This window comes from Amblyomma mixtum, chromosome 3, assembly GCF_055824585.1.
Source record: "Amblyomma mixtum isolate Tamu chromosome 3, ASM5582458v1, whole genome shotgun sequence".
NCBI classification, from domain to species: Eukaryota; Metazoa; Arthropoda; class Arachnida; order Ixodida; family Ixodidae; genus Amblyomma; species Amblyomma mixtum.
The window spans coordinates 96,662,394-96,679,387 of record NC_143014.1 but is presented as its reverse complement, the minus strand read 5'-3'; the positions used below and the strand labels follow the sequence as shown (position 1 = coordinate 96,679,387).

General features: G+C 44.7%; 1 protein-coding gene across 4 annotated transcripts in view; it reads right to left on the bottom strand.

The window, feature by feature from the left end:
* The window catches only part of Ge-1 (Enhancer of mRNA-decapping protein 4 homolog Ge-1), a 116,083-nt gene that overhangs the window by 83,186 nt on the left and 15,903 nt on the right, over nucleotides 1-16,994 (bottom strand). For all 4 annotated transcript variants that reach the window (XM_089580249.1, XM_089580250.1, XM_089580252.1 and 1 more), the window contains 4 exons: nucleotides 14,275-14,380; nucleotides 11,116-11,318; nucleotides 8,950-9,090; nucleotides 4,571-4,675 (listed from right to left, as the gene is read on the bottom strand). In XM_089580249.1, coding sequence (XP_089436375.1) covers nucleotides 4,571-4,675; nucleotides 8,950-9,090; nucleotides 11,116-11,318; nucleotides 14,275-14,380 — 555 coding nt within the window. The remainder of the gene's footprint in view (nucleotides 1-4,570; nucleotides 4,676-8,949; nucleotides 9,091-11,115; nucleotides 11,319-14,274; nucleotides 14,381-16,994) is intronic.

Sequence of the window (16,994 nt, the reverse complement as noted above, 5' to 3'; positions counted from 1 at the left end):
GGCTGCAGAAGCAGTGCATCTGCGAAACCATATTACTCCACCACCTATCATTCGTCCTCCTCGAAGCCTCGGGACTGTTTGGACGAATACAAAGAGCAGTATAAAACGAAGCGGTGGCACTGAAAATTACAGTCGAACCTGTAAGGCGCTCGGTTACTCGGACCCTCTGGGTATAATTTTCACTGAGTGTGGGAGACATTTTTAAGCTCAGATGGAGTAGAGCGATTCACCCTACCAGCCACATAGGATGCCTAAGTCATTCTTACTTTTTTCAAGTCTCGATGAGCTAGATGACGAAAGTGTGGCAAGAGGTGAAACAAAGTCCAGGAGATTGCCATTCATGCCACTTCTGTCACAACGAAATATGCTTGTATTCACTTCGGTAGTAGGGCGACCTACTTTCTGGGTGCGAACTTAAAGGAGTATAGACACCTAACTTTTGGGTGCGTATTTTCTTGTTTGTAATGATGCGCAAGACATTATTATATGTGGATTACCACGTGGTATTCTCCTACAACTGCTAAATAATTTATAATCGAATTTCTCTCTCGTGCTGTTTCGGTTTCAACATCTGAACTATGACTGTGATGCCAAAGTGTAGTTATAGGTCACATGAGGCATGAAAAAAAAATATAATGGTTGTTTGTGCATACATTGTCATTCCAGCTCTTGAGAAAGGCTGGCTTCAGCACTGTAGCAAACTAAAACAAAGCAGCGATTATATTGTCGTTTTTCCGTGCCTCACGCGACGTACAACCACACTTTGATGGCACAGCCATCATTCGGCTGTTGAAACCGAAACAAACAGAATGAGAGAAAAATTCGATTCATATATTATTTAGCAGTCATAGGCGAATACCGCATGGGGTTTCATGCATAGTAGCGTCTTCCGCATCATTATGGAGAAGAACACACTCCACCAAAATTGTCTATACTCCTTTACCCTCCGCGAATAGGCGCGTTAGCTTTGGCAGCGTTGCATGCTGTGTATGAAATGGAGTAAAATATTTTGATGAGAGTTTTCTTCCTTGTAATGATGTATAAGTCATTAGCATACATCGTTAAATGTTGTATTCGCCTACGACCAATGACAGTCTCAGCGCATTCACAAATGGAGCACCACTACTTTAGCATCACCATGAAGATCAGAGCAGCCATTGGCTGCAATGACACAATTCCTCGACGAAAACCGAAAGCATATGAGACGATAAACAAGGCAAACAAGGAATTAAACTTTTTTTCTCAGTTTTTCAGTGACTGTTATTGCTCATCTCTTTGGCATTTCTCAACGAATGACAGTAGAATGATTGTTTTATGCGCATGAAGTGCAATAACAGTGACTGTTATTGCTCATCTCTTTGGCATTTCTCAACGAATGACAGTAGAATGATTGTTTTATGCGCATGAAGTGCAATAAAGCTCTCGATTTTTTTGTACACGTGCAACTTTTTAAAAACTTTTTGTAAAAAACGTACTGGGCATCTAAAGCAAAGGACTAGTAGCTTTATTGCACAAAACGGCTTGGTGAACACGCAGACATAAAAAAAAAATTGCACTTTTTCCTTAATTATTTAGCACCCCACAGATGACTTCACGAGAATGCTAATTGTAACTACTAAACAACTACACCAGCTAGCATAAAATAAAATGCAGTTCTGAAATCAGCATACAAAGTTACCCATATGCATTAAGTTTGGTTACATTTCATGCATAAAAAGAAGTTTTACTGCCGCAGCCATTAAGGCTGAGTAACACTGAGGAAATAGTCGGCCGACATGTCCGGCAAGACTGTTTTTGTTGGCATGGCAATTCTGTCACTGTCGCCTGCCAGCACGTGTTGGACACAAGTGCGTCAGCTGTTCGGAAACTCCTAGACAGACCAGAAAATAAGTTTAACAGTGCTCCTCCGCCGGTTCTCTGCCGCTGCTCATGCGCTCACGCACAGTAATCGCTCATGGAAGATGTGGTGATGTGGTGACGACAAGCTGCCACCACAGAAGAAACAAGCCCCAAATGGATGATGGACTGGCTGCGAAGGGCGCCTGAGCAAGGTGCTTTCAAAAACTTGATGCATGAAACAGCCCTGGAAAATGTGGCAGGGTACTGCCACTTGATACGCATGGATACTAGCTCATTTAAAAAAAACCTTTAGGCCAATTTCTGCACTGGAACTGCGAGCGCAGGTTTGAAAACCTCGCCTTGAGTACTGCAGCTGTACAGAAAATATGGCATCACCTGTTTAGAAATGTAGAAAAACTAAGCATGACAGCATAAAGCATGACCCCACACCTAATTTTGTTTATTGACAGTAGTGCTAACTACAGGTTACAGTTGTAGCAGAGGGGGATTTACATCTTCGCACCAATAAAAAGAAAAAACGGTGGATAGAACAATTCTTATCATGCCAAAAATACGACACAAGGCAAAACTGAAGAATGAAGTTAGTAAAAAGCATGAAGAATGTGGAAGACCAGCGCAAAAGACTGAACAAGCAAAATGAAATGCACGATACCTGCGTCTACTTTCTGTGTCTACTGTGCATTCCTTATTTTGCGCTGCTGTTCCACAATGCATAAGCAACTCGGCACGCTTTCTGCCCTATCGAAGACCATTCACTCTTTCACTACCACGTCATAGGCCATTGGTCATATATGACCCATGTTTGGATCTGCTGCCAAAAAATTCAAGTCAGCACTCTTGGACAAGCTGCACCATCTAATTTACTACTATAACAGCATCTCTGTGGTTTAAGGTTGTTTTTTTTTTGTTTGTTTCATTACATACCGCTAGGAGGTGACAAAAATGAAACTTGACCGGCCGTAGTGTGCTGATCAGCGATCACGGAGTTTGTTGTGCCGTGCGCCTCTTGAAGCTGAAAAGGTACACTGAGTACTTCTGTTGGTTCTTATGCTGTCTTATTAGAGTGAAAGCTCTATTCCTAACATACAAACCCAGAGAACGGCTAGTTCAGTCAATTTCACCTTCAAGCTCAGCCAAGGTCAGGCTTCCGCTTGGGGCAACCGGCGCACACACAAAGAAGCAATTGTGTGGCCAATAGCGCACCTTTCACGTCTGCCGGAGCGAAGAGCGCCTTTTAATAGATGGTGCCAGCGCCTGCGCAGCGAGCTCATGGAAACTGGCGCACCCACACCAATACAAGACGAAAGGAAACGTTTTGCAAACTACGTTCGCAAGCACAAAACGCCCAAGAGCAGTCAATCACCACAAAGTGCATGCTTTGGCAGGTGTGTTGTCGCCGGGAAATTTGCCCGGACGGAGAAATGGCTAAATGGCATCTATGAACGCTGTTCGATTCCAGTTCTGGGTCCCAAAAGCTGCCATACCGAGGCAACACTGCAGCAACCTGTCTTGTTTCTCTGGCGTTTTTGCAGTGTGACAATAAGGGAATGAGTTGGTTAAGCACCTTGTTGACGGTTCGCTAGTGAATGTATTTGGTTGATGTGACTTCTGTTCCTGCAGTGTGACACAGCCTTAAAAGTAACTACAGAGAAAGCACGATACAAACCCAAGGGGTCGGAGCATGGAAAAGTCCCCACACAGGTAACAGTAATCAGTGATAGCTATGGCAATGGATAACCTGTGCAGCTCAGATCATGACTGCTTGCGTACCAGCACCTGCAAACAGGGTGGTGGAGGCCTATGCTGGCACCCCTGACATTCAGTATGTTGGGCCAAACAAAAAGAATGAAAAATGCCGTATAAACGCATGTAAGGGCCGCATCCTGTTTTCCTGGAGGAAATATCTAAAAAAAAAGATCCGCGTAAGGGCCGCACCCAAACTTTGTACGGCCCAAGGCAGGGATAGAATTTGAAATGCACGCGCCGCGGCCTCCACTATCAGCTCCGGCTGCAAGGGCAGTTGATCGCGGAGACCACGTATGCACACTGGAGCTTCCAGGTGTTGCGCACGGATGGCACCCCAGGCCACGGGTCATCGTCATCATCACCATCACGATCGTCAACTTTTTCCTGCGCCGTGAGCTCCCGCTACCCATATCCACAGTTTTGCTTTCAGGGCTCCGCCGCCACCCAACAAAGAGGCTATCGGCCACATATATCAGTGAGCCAGTCAGCCGAGCTCATAGCTGCACACTGTTTAGAACAATAATTGCGTTGTTGCTGATTTTTTTCCTTTTGTTTTTCGAGGGCGCCATACCACTCCGGCGCCAATGCGACTTTCCCTAGCTTCCATCCGTGTGGCACTTCAGTTCTTTTCGCATGCCGAAATTCCATGCTCGTCGCATGCGAAGAAGCTCAAGCACTACCCTGTTGCACACTAAAGCAGCCGCGGAGACCTTCACCATTATGGAGCAGTTCTGCTTCCAGCTCTACCAATGGTGTGCACAAATTAAAGCCCTCTAGGAACTGCTAAAAACCACCGTTGTCGCTCAGTTTTCATCCTAAAGTTTTCAATCGAAAAGGGGATGAACATTGCCCAGGTTTTCCCCAAACAAATTTTGCTTCCATGCAAATACATTCCACCTTCGAAATTGTATTGTTTAAGACAAAACCTTCAATGATTGCGATAGAAAAAATGCAGAAAACTTGCCCTTGTGTGCTCAATAATCCTCTGAAGCCCTGTACGGACTTCGGGCACAGTCAATGTCCTCATTCCATATTCAGCTACAACGCGGCCAACATTCCATACTTCTGCCTGCAAATGAAATACATTTAGTTGAAGGAAACCATTCTGCTGCACCACCCAAAAAACATACCACTGTAATACAGGTCTAGAACTCAGAGAAGTACATGATTCCAAATACCATGCTTAGACATTACTGGGCACAGACCAACCATAGCTTCACTTCAGCTTGCAAGCCTCTGCCATTCATGTCTCCCAGGACAGTCAAAAGCAGGTCAAACTGAATGGCACTCACGAATAATATCTTTCAAGCAATATTCAATACATATGCTTTGTGGCAGCAATGGAGATAGCCAAATACAATTAAACTGAGATGCGACAAACCTCCATGTACAAAATTAAAAAAAAATTTCTTTCAAATGTTAAAAACTTATCAATGCCCCGAAGTCACCCCAGTAGAAGCATATGTATTGTGAAGATGTTGCCACGGCTGATCTTGATATAACAAACTAGTGCTGTATTCCTTGAAACTTGGACAAATCACACAAAAGGAAGTTTGACTGCGATAAAACACTAACTCCTGACAGGAACATGTACGATCGCAATGAGCAAACAGTTGACACAATGTGCCATGCTCCAGTGCCTTTCCGTGGTAAAGACAACAGTCCCTGCGGCATTCACTTTTGCAGTGTTACACCAAGTGGCACTACAACAGTTTATGTCCAAATGTGGTACAAAATAATAAGACGCAGCAAAAGGCAGGGGACAAGTAGTGCACGCCCATCGCAACCGTTCAGTTGCTCGCCTGATAACACTGCTAACAGAAAACATGCAGCAGGAGCTAAGAGGGTGGAGTGCACCGACGAAACCAGATGAAGAGTCTATTCCTTAATGCAATGGCACCCGTGAAGAAAGAAAGAGAGCATGCAAGAACAGGGGGCATGCTTCTGCCTCCCCCACACTCCCAGCCAAACATGCTGCTGCGGTAATTGCAACAGCAATTTACTGTGAACATTTGCTAGGTGATTTCACATACTTTTATTTTTCCCTTTGGTTTCCGTACTCAATTTCCTTTAAAGGGACTATGAAACAAATTAATTGAGATTAGGTAAAGATAGGCAATCCATCACTCGTCACCCCAGCGAAAGAATTTTCGAGCTAGCATGAATAACAACGAAGATATAGACGATTAAAAATCACGCTCCTCCTCTCCCCCCTCAACTCATACACGCGGAGCACCAAGAAAAAATAAAGAAAACAGCTCCGGGACTGGGCTCCGCCCAAGAATACGTCATTCGCTGACGTTCGGTTTACGACTTCCGGTTGTCGCACTCCCGAGGAGCAGCGTGCGTCGGCAGCGTCTCTCCGGTCTCGGCGCTTTCTTTGCTCCCAAATTCCCGGCAGAAAGAGGCGGCAGAGGTAAATTGAAAACATATGCGTGAAGGCAATGCCCTGGCCCGCGCTTGCCCGAGGGGGTCGCGCGGCGCCTCGAGCAGACGATTTTCACCGCTACCGGAAGTGTGCCCGTGACGTCGTAGCTGCCGCGGCTTGAGCGAATGACAGCGTGCGGTGGCCTACCGACGTCATGGGATTAGTGACGTCTGTTTTCCCGGTTTTGGTTTCAAAATCACTCCCTACGAAGACACCAAATGGCCCGCGAATTTTAAAAAACGCGATTTTTAAAAAGCCATAATAAATTGCCGGCTCAGTTCCGAAGACTCATACTTGGTGTCAGTGCTTCTGAGCATGACTTCTAACATTTACAAGCGGCTTTTAATTCTTTTCATGGTCCCTTTAAAGTCTTACAAGAAAACTGCATTTAAAGAAAATTCTTGACATCTCTTAATTTTAACACAGAATTTACCTTTATTTACTTTTAGTCTTAGGCACGAAATATATAATCTCTTGGTAAGTGGAAGTCAAATTAGGTCTTGAAACTTTTTAAGCAGGAACTATGATTTTATAGGTCCCGAATATGCCATTTTTGCAAAACAAATTTTCCCATTGTTTGATCATTTCAAGACCCGCGTCTCCCCTTAAAGGTGCACTAAAGTAAAACCTGAAGCAGTCTTTTTACCACGGGAACTCTATCTACACTCTCCGAGCAATCTATGAAAACTCGGATGAATGTCCTGCGCAGCCGATTTCCCTATTAAATCGAATTAAACGTCCCGGCTCCCGCCTTTTCTTTTTAAAATCACCTCCGAAAAGAGGAGGAGTCAACTAATGCGAGAGTTCCTTTCAGCCAGTCGTGTGGTGGCTCCACTTTCACTTTTTTATTTTTCGGGTTTCCGTTAAATGATTTCAGTCGCAGACTACATAGCCGCAAATTGGGCCCACGGAAATAAAAATGCACATGGACTGTTAGCTTTCTCCAATCGCTACGTATCACTCTGTCGATGGCAGAGCGGGAAGCCACCATGCAACGCAGCTGCCCGAAAGGTACTGCACACGTTGGCAGACTCCTCCTCTTTTCAGGGGTGAGTTAAAAAGAAAAGGACGGGAGATTTAATAAAAAAATTTGCCGCACAGGACAATAATTTGAGGTTTCTAGCAGCTCGAGTTCCCATGCTAAAAAGACGAGCTCACAATACTCTTTAGTGCAGCTTTAAATAAAAAAAATTTGCACCTTTTCTAGTCTTTCTCTTTCAAATATAAACTTGAAACCCTGCCTGATTCCAATGTTTCTCCCTATACGTAAACTGTATACCGTATTTACCCAATTCCAACGCGCCCCCGATTCCAACGCGCACCCAATTTACGGCACCGAAAAAAAAAAAAATTTTCAAGCCCCGATTCTAACGCGCGCCCGATATTGGTAATGAAAAAAAAAAACTACAAGCCCCGCTTCTAACGTGCATGTGACTTCCACGAATGAAAATAATTTGCAACCGTTTTTATATTTTAAGGGGAGATGCGGGTGAAAAAACCGCGATTTTTTTCGATAAAGTCGATTTTGTATTTTCTTGCGTTTTGTATTCCCCCAAGCCTCTTCTTTTATGTGTAAAAAAATCAAAGCCAATAATCAATGGGAAGTTAGTAAAAAATACTATTAAAGCACTCGCGGTGGCTCGCGAAAGTGCGAATTTGACCGAATTTCGGGAACGCGGCATTTCGCTCCACGGCGTCGCCCGCTCTTGAATATTCGCGGGGAAGTAGGCCTACCCATCGTCTACGACATGGTCTACGAGAAGCCACTTCGGCAGCGGCGCATTCTTGATAAAAATACGAAAAAAAAAGATCGTTTCCCGCCCGAGTCGAGCGTCGCGACTGGCCCTTCAAATCACGTGGTACGATCGGAGCCGTTCCATTGGCTACGAGCATTCCACCGCACGGTCGGGCGCAGACGCTCTTTCTTCGTTCTGCCGCCACCGAGACGTGAACCAACGCTTCTGCCCGGGTTTTTCTCCTATCTCCGCTATGGATGTGACTGAGAAACGAGATTTTCGCTCACGCAATTTCCTGACAAAGCATCAGTATAAAGGAAGACGCCCCAAGCGCAAGCGGAGAGCTCCGGTTACGGGAGGTTCGTCTGCTGCTAGGCGTTAACTGCGGCAACGGCGATGCTTCTTGCGGAGCATCCATGACTTCGTCAGTGCGTCTGAGCGAAAGATAAAGATCTTCGACTGTAAAAACGGGCGGGAGCGCTGTTATCTGTGAGATCGGCATGATGCACGACCTCCTCAGCGGCGCGGCGTGCCCCGCCTGCGGACGATGTAATCTCTGTCAGAGAGTCGGCCGCAAAACAGAAAGGAGTCTCATCGTTTTTGGAACTTTACCGCCGAAATGACACGTTTCCGACAACCGTTGTTTCATCAACACATTCTTCGATCCGCGTATCTTGATCGTGCAACGGCAGTGATGAGGCGTCCGCCCGCGGCAGTGCACGGGATACCGTCGTCGTGAACGCGGTCCGTGGTCGCTGAGCACGCGACCAATGACAAGCGCCACACCGGTTGAAAACGGCTCCTGCGACGCAGAAAACGACGAGCAAACGTGCTCCCATGTTTCCAGCAGTTAGTGAGCTCCCACATCGTATAATGGCGATGACGATGGGCAGCTATGGGGCAGTTTCGGTTTGCACTCGAATCCAACGCGCATGCGATTTTGAGACGTATTTTCCCCGAAAAAAGGTGCGCGTTGGAATTGGGTAAATACAGTACTTGTGAGGTTGTATAGTGTTCTTGGCACACGGTTGCTGAAGCATTATTTATTACTGGACAAAAAATTCCCACCCTATTCTGAAGTCACTTCGCTATCTAATCTGAAAAGCAATGCTGGAAATCAATGCTGCAAAAGAATTGTAGGCAAGCAAGGCCCTCAAAAGAGCCAGAACAGTGTCGCACCTCTTCAAGATTTGTTGCTACCAAACACTTTGAGTTGTCGTCCTCTGCACTGTTGCCACCCCTTGACCCATCATCTGGCACATAAGGACACCAGACAACACGACGGTATTCACTTGGAGCTTCATCTGCAGGGCGCTCGACCTAGAAGGGATACAAGGGATACAAACTTAAATAACGTAACGGATCTCATCAACAATTAACGCAGCTCTGCACTCCTAATCGTGCCCGTGTCGCTGGCCTGATCGCTCCGTTCTGCATCGAAAGAAAATTTCACTCGCCATCCAGGAGCCCCCTGTGATTAGTCAATCAAACCCCCAACCCATAGCCATTTTCGGTTTTTCACATAGCACCCCCCCCCCCCCCCCCCCCCTCTGAATATCTGTCTTGGCCCGAAAAATACAAAGACAACACAAAGCACCACAGGTCTCAGCTTGAACCATGATAAGATAACCTCATATAAATTGTTCACAACAAATTTAAAGCGCGAAAAAAAAAATTCTGTACATTTTTTTAGACAGACCTAGCTTTGCAATAGACTGCAAAGAGGGCTGTCACATGTTCAGGAAATTTTTTTTTCCAGAGACATATTAAGGGAAACTGCTTTTGACAGATGAATAAAAAGCCACAAATTTTCTGGAAAAAAAATGGAGAGGGTCGAACGCCAACTCTCGTGCATTTGGCATGGAACGACCCTACATCAAGGTTTAGACTGTAAAAGTGCATTATTAATGGCAGAACGATATTATGTGAAAAAAAAAAAAAATCACTACAGGCAATTTCACTCAACAAAGAATTAAGGACGAAACGCTTTATAGACAAACGATTAAAACCCTGCTGTATGGGTGGCTACATGTATATACTAACTAGGGTAGTGCAAATGTTCGAAATTTCGAATACGAATTTAATATGTTTCGATAATCGGTTCATATTCACATTTGAGAAATTGATAGTCTAGAATTTCGAAATATTCGAAAAGTTTAGAACATTCACCAGCAATCATATACCGCACAGACTTTCAAAAATTCAATCATGGCAAAACCGCAATATCTGGGCATTTGCCTCTATATCATTTTCTGAAATATTCTTTACATAGTGAACAGTTCAATATTCAATTCGATATTCGAAGCAATTTTTTGTTCATATTCGTAGCCGATTTGCATTCGAATATTTCATTATTTGCACACCGCTATTCTGGTATTCTAGTGTTAATGTATCAGAGGCTTGGCTTCACTCGACTAGGGCACGAATCTGAAGCCTTTAAATAATGTTTACGTAACAGCTGCTTCCTTATTTAGCGTGCCATCTACGTCTTTTGGGGGGGAGGACACTTTTTTTAAGCTACGGTTGGCCTGAACAGTTTGAGATAAAATTATAACCCTTTAAGCCGCTTTGTACATAACCGTGCACATTGCGAACTCGACTCGCTGCTTTGGCTCAGAGTGTGCTCTAGCTAGCATTAATATCTTTGTTTCAGGTAAATTCATCATCTATCAGTTTGCAAATACGGCACCTTTTTATGCCAACCAGCAAACGCAGGAAGGAATGTTTTACAAAAAGAGCTCGGTAGAACCTCTTCAGCTATTTCCATTCTTCAGCTTTTCTGCATTTTTTGTGTCATGTGGACATTAGAAGCACAACGTGGTTTAATAATCTCTACGGTGTTAATTTTGCAAATCGTGGTGTTTCAATCTCAGTTTCGCACGGTTTTGACAGATTTTAGGAAATTTTGCATGTGCATTAAAAAAAATTAGCGATTTGAGCCTTCTGTTAGGAAACTAAAAAGTTAGAGTAAATAAGCTATTTAGGTCAAAAATATTTGTTTTGAATACAAATTATAAACGGCACCTGGAAGCAAATATCATTTCTTTTAAAATTCTCAACCCCCCCCCCCCCCCCTTCGCATTATATTCGTGCATATAAAATTAAAAAAAAATAGTCATTTATCCATCATACAGTAGCTCTAATACTAATATCTGCGTAACAATAGCATCAAAAAGAGAATGTGGCTGCTATAAGACAATTGCATGAAAAATACCCAAATTTATTTTTCACAGGAAACTAGGGGCCTTATCTATGATGCACATGGCATCAAACCAGAAAATTCTGATCTGCATCAATCCAGTTACTCTTTATAGACACCATCAAAAACAAATTTCAGTAAATTACCTTGAATAGCAGTGTTGAGCTGGTATCATCATCAATGCTGTAGACACAAAGGGTGCCATAAACATCCACTACAGCAAGCATCACAGTGGTAGACAGCCAGGCAAAAGCCATATCTTGAACCAGGCCTCTGAAGCCTTTCAGAAGCAGACGTTGACCAGTCCTTAAGTTCAGCACCCGCACTACACCAGCCGAGGAGTTTGCGGCTGAAAAAGCAGTCAAAAAGACAAGTAAGGCAACGCTACTCTACAGTAAGAAAAGTGCGAACCCTGTTGTGAAGCACCATGCCATGCTCCTGCCCAAAACATGGCACAGCTCACAAGCTTTAAAAATCACTGCCCCAAATGGCCAAAGGCTGCAATTCACCACTGTTGGCCAATAGTACAGCCGGCCAAATCTTTAGCTGGCGTGCGCGACGACCGCTTTTGCTGTGCTCCTGTGATTTGGGACGAAGCAAACTTGCAGAAAGCTCAATATTATGCATGGGCTTAGTGAGCCTGTGCTTAAATTTGATGTTTTCGTAAGTTTGCTCCGTCATAAGCTACAGGAGCATGAAAAATGTGGCCATCACACATGCCAGCTCAAGATTTGGCCGGCTGTACATATGCAAGACTTTGACTTGAATTTGATCATATGTGGTTTAACGTCCCAAAGAGAATCAGGCTATGAGGGACGCCATAATGGATGGCTCCAGATAATTTCGACCACCTGACACCGCACAGTACACCTGCCTCTAGCATTTCCTTTCTGTGGGAATGCGACTGCCTCAGCTGGGATCGAACCCGCATCTTCCATGTCAGCAGCAGAGCACCATAACCACTGATCTGCCACGGCGGCTTATGTACATATACAGTTGTGCCGTATTGATAGGGACAATTTGGTTCCTAAGCAAACCAAACCATAAAGGGAGTCATGCATAATAACGAATCGAGAAGAAAAAACATTAAGAACAAACCCGTGGGTATTAAAGGGGCTCTGAAAGGGGATCTCAATAAGGTAAAGTATTCCTGGGATGTTAAAGGACGCCATATCATGAATATCTGCAAGCAAGAATTTTTTTTTTATGCATTTGAAGAAGCTGTATTATTGGGAATAAAAATTTGAATTGCAGAATCGCCCTGCCTTTTTTCCCTCCCCTAAAGTCACTTTTTGCACGCTCAAAGGTCAGCACCCCTCCTCCACAGACCCCACCACGGGAATTCTCCAGAGGGGGGATACTTTCTGACCTGCCAGATTGAGGCTGCTAACTGGCCGCCACCACGGTAGCTGTGTAGCGCCTGAAAGAATCTAACCAACAGCCATCTCCGAACACAATTACATGGTAGCATGCAACAAAGGAGGGCGCGAGCATGAAAAAGTCAAAACAAAGGATTCTGCCAACTTTAGCACGCGACTGTGGGTTCTCTGCTGTGTGTAGAAGTGTATTATTTGGCTCAGGTGTTCATGATCAGAGACTGTACTGATTGAGCAAGTTTATGCAGTCTCCTCAGAACAGGTTTCAGAAACCCTTTAAGGTTTGCTTCTATGCGTAGCATTGTGCAATGAACTGGAAATTTGACAAAATCTTCATAGTCCCAAGTGCATTATCCTGGTTGCCCTTATTTTAAAAAAACTCAGCGCAGTAAGAAACGTGTTCAATGATCAATGCATGACAACAATTCATAATGACAAGCTGCCGCATCTCCCATTACACCCTTAACATTCAGCCGAAAGCTGCTGAACATGCCTTTGAAAGCTGCAGAAGCTGCTGAAAGAGTGCCCTTCACAGCTGTTCGTGCAATACAGCAAATGCAAAGGTGCATCAAGCAGTCATGTTATCAATTACATATGAAGAAATAAAGGCCATCACTAAGATTTTTCTGCCTTTCGCTGCTGTCCTCCACTGCATGTTCCAAGCAAAGGAACAAGCAGCTGGGACAGTCAAGCTTTTGATTTGTTCTGATACTCTGTGTATATAACATTACAAGGACACATGGGTATCAATGGGCTTTGCACATTTTCACCCTGTCCACTGTCTGAACAGCGAGTCTCCATATTAGAGACAAAAATACAATGAAAAAGTCAGGTCCTCCAAAAACTGCCCACAATTCAAGTAGTCTATGTCCACGGGGCACGACTGTATGCCACACACTGAAAAGGGCTCCAAGGTACCCACAATTCCACCCCTTCTATTGAATTACAATTTTGCAATGTGGGGGTCACTAACAATGAAACACTAGAATTGGAGAGCGGAGGAGAGAATGAGCTGGGCTCGGCGGCTCTGAAGGAAGCCAGGGCTCGGAGCTGGAACGAAACCAAGAGGAGGCAGCGAGCCGAGGAGATGGAGGAAGAGTGTGTGATATACCTCGATAAGCAGCGTAAGAACAACGCGGTTCGGAAGGTGCGCCTAGCCGCCGATAGTGAAACCACTCCAGCTCTCGCGTCACTCCAGCTGGTCACAAGCCCTTCGTGACTCCACTGCAGTTCTCCACTGCGCAAGCTATGGATGCACTAAATGCCACCAGCCATTCCTGCAGTTTTGCAGGCGAAGAGGAAGCCTTCCACCACATTCGGGCTATAGGACAAAACTGTGAAGTTTAATTTCCCAAAGTGACATATGGGCTATGACAGACACTGCAGTGGAGGCCTCCGGATTAATTTAGAAAAATGGGGGTTCTTTAATGTATGCAGAGACAATAGAGGACACAAGTGTTTTTGTATATCGCCTCCATAGAAATAGGGCTGCTGCAATTTTGGGATCAGCAGCCAAACATCAAAGCCACTGGGCCATCGCCATGGGTCAAAAACAACACCACAAACTAATTGGGCATGTAAAGGCAGAAGCAATGTGAAAGAGAACAAGCAAACCTGTGGTAATGCAGGCCAGCCCTGCGCTTGTGGTTTTAAAAATTGAGACATGCCATGTTGTGCCTTTGTCCTCTGAGCCATCAGTTTTTGAAAGCAGTATGACAGCTAAGCCCACCACAATGCTCAGTCTAGATTACTATGACAGAAATTAAAGGCACACACCGTTGTAGGCACGATGGGGCATGCCTACAACATTTAAAACAACCACAGGCACGCCATCAGCTTGCATTGCCAAAGCTCGTGTGTTCCCATTACCACATTACTCTCAAGCCAAAGTTCACCGAAAGATATGATTAAAAAAAAAAATTTACTTACCTCTCAAAGCATATGCCAGATATACTCCAGACATATGAAGGCAGATATGCTTTCCATAGTTATACTTCAGTTCCCAGCTATAATCAACAACATTTTTGATCTTGACCTAAAAGTGAACGATGCACATTAGTGGATTTCTAACTAGCAGCACATCCCCACAACAATAACATTCTGTACCTGCCAGTCGAGCTTATGGTACACTCTGCTAACATCGAGGTGGCCTAAAAAGAATCAGCTAGAGAGCGCACGATCGCGTTGACAACAGGACCTACAAAGAGCCAGCTAATGAGTGCACAATCACGTTGATAATGGGAAGACGCCAGCATTTGCCATGGGACAGTCGGAGGTGCTAAGAAAAAAAGGGGGGGGGGGGGGGAGTGCAGTCAAAGGCACTTGCTTCATCCTCCGAGACCAACAATGTCATCATCCTGCACAGTGTTCATTGAGCGGCAAGGAGCATGTATTGTGGCGCTAGTGGAGAATAGGCTTGTCGCATCGTTCACAGTGTGGCGTAAGGCAGATTCGTATATTTTGGTTTCACTGGCATGACGTGTGGCGCAGACATGAAGAAAGCATGATTCCAGGGCAAATGCAAAGAAATATCACTCACAAGCAGAACATATGGTGAAATTCTGAAAGTTTTCATGCCAGTCTTTCACTGGGACCCTTAGCGGGCCTCAGGAGTGTCTGCCTTTCAAGGCGCAAATGCTGCAATATTTCTGAATATGTCGTTAGCGGAGAAGGGGAGCCTGAATCAGGAAGGGAGGACGTAGAAGGATGCTGGGGAAGAAAAGCTCGGGCCGAAGCGTGTGCGCGCTCGTTTCCTTCAACTCCCTGGTGACCTGGTACCCATATTAATTCCTTCCGTTCAGCTGAAGTCATACACTGACTAAGAATTTTGCAGGCTAGCGGCGTGATTCTGCCACGCATATAGTTTCTATAAGCCGCCTGGGAATCTGTAACTATGTGTTTAGATGCGGAGTGCGTTGCGGCTAGGGCTATCGCTACTTCCTCCATAGTCTGTGTATCCCTGTTACGAACTGAAAGCCCGTCCACGACTTGCGTCCACGACAAAGAAGGCTCGTTCTGTTGAATAGCACTCGTTCATCTTCTTTGTCACCTTCGCAGGCTACAAACTATGTCTTTCAATAATCCAGCTACGCTTCACGCCATTGAGCCCGAATCCTTTTCGGCACAGTGCAAATTTTGTGGCCAGAAGGCAAACTTGTACCATATGGTATGGGCTTGTCAGAAAAATGACAGCATTGAGATCATAAATCAGCCAACGCAGGAGGGCTGGGAGGCGGCCCTGTCCAGCTCGGACCTCGAGGAACAACGAGCCCTCGTCGCCAGAGCACGGACAGCGGCTTTCACCAACGGTGTCCCGGACTAGGGACCCGATCAGCTTTCCCTTCAACTAAGGCATTGTGGCTTTAATAAACGTTTTCATCATTCCAGTCTTTCATAGGAAACTCATTTTTCTGAGGTCCAGAGAATTTTTGGACCGTTCGATTATTCACTTTTTTTTTGGACCCCACTGTCCTAAACATAGCTCAGTGAAAGACCTTAATGCAGCCATAAAAAAAGATACACAACAGCACAGCAAGAATGCACCAATATGCCCCATCCAAAAGCCACTAAAAGCCAAACAAAACCAAAGACAGAGCAGCTAAACAAGCTTGAAGTTTGCGAAACAGTGAGCAGCATACAGCACGTCGTCCGTCATTTTTTATGGAGACAGCTTTCACCACCAGCAACAATGTTTTTTTTTCCCACAATTTAAAGGAACTATGCAGCGAATTCAGAGTCGCTTGTAAATATTTTCAATGTTTCGAAAGGATGCTACTAAGCATTCACACTATACTTCGTTTCATACATCAGGTGCAATACTGCGAAAGCTACAGAAGTAGTCCGCGTGAAAACACTTCACACTTATTCTGTAACCGAGTAATCTACCGCATGATAAGGTCACAGCTTGCTGTCAGATATAAGCACATTTACTCAAGCTCATGATGAATATAGAATGCAATAAGCCTGCAGGCGACCCATTTACTGCTTTCTGCTCACCACAAGAAACGCACTACTTTTCTATTACGGATGCAGGCAGTGCAAACAAGCACGCTAGCTTTGACAGCGTTGCACCTGATGTATGCAATGGAGTTTAAGGACAAGTCCTCAGAATGGAGCTGGCGATTTATTATGAATGTTTAAAAACTGCGTTTTTTTAAATTTGCGGGCCGGTTGGTGTGCTCGTAGTGACTGATTTTGGAACAACTCATCCAAGAGATGTCGCGACTTTAATGACGTCAGCAGGCCACCACGTGCTGCCATTCACTGGAGACACGGCAGCCACGACGTCCCGGCACACTTCTAGTAGCCATGAAAGTTGTCTACTCGTGTTGCTGAGCGAACCCCTCAGGCAAGTGCGAGCCAGCCAGGTCCATCATTGCCAACGACAACAGAAGAGAATGAAAAGAAGCTACCGTATTTACTCGCATAAAAGAAGCTACCGTATTTACTCGCATAATGATCACACTTTTTTTTTTCCACAAAAATGATGCAAATTTAGGGGTGCGATCATTACGCGAGGTAAATTTGCCTTTTGCATTTTTAATTTTGCCTTTTGCTGCATACCATTGCCTAAAAGTTATGCCAATTAATTCTGCTTTATTTTTGCTGGCTTTTATGGCAAACTAATGATTTTATGCTTTATTTTCCTG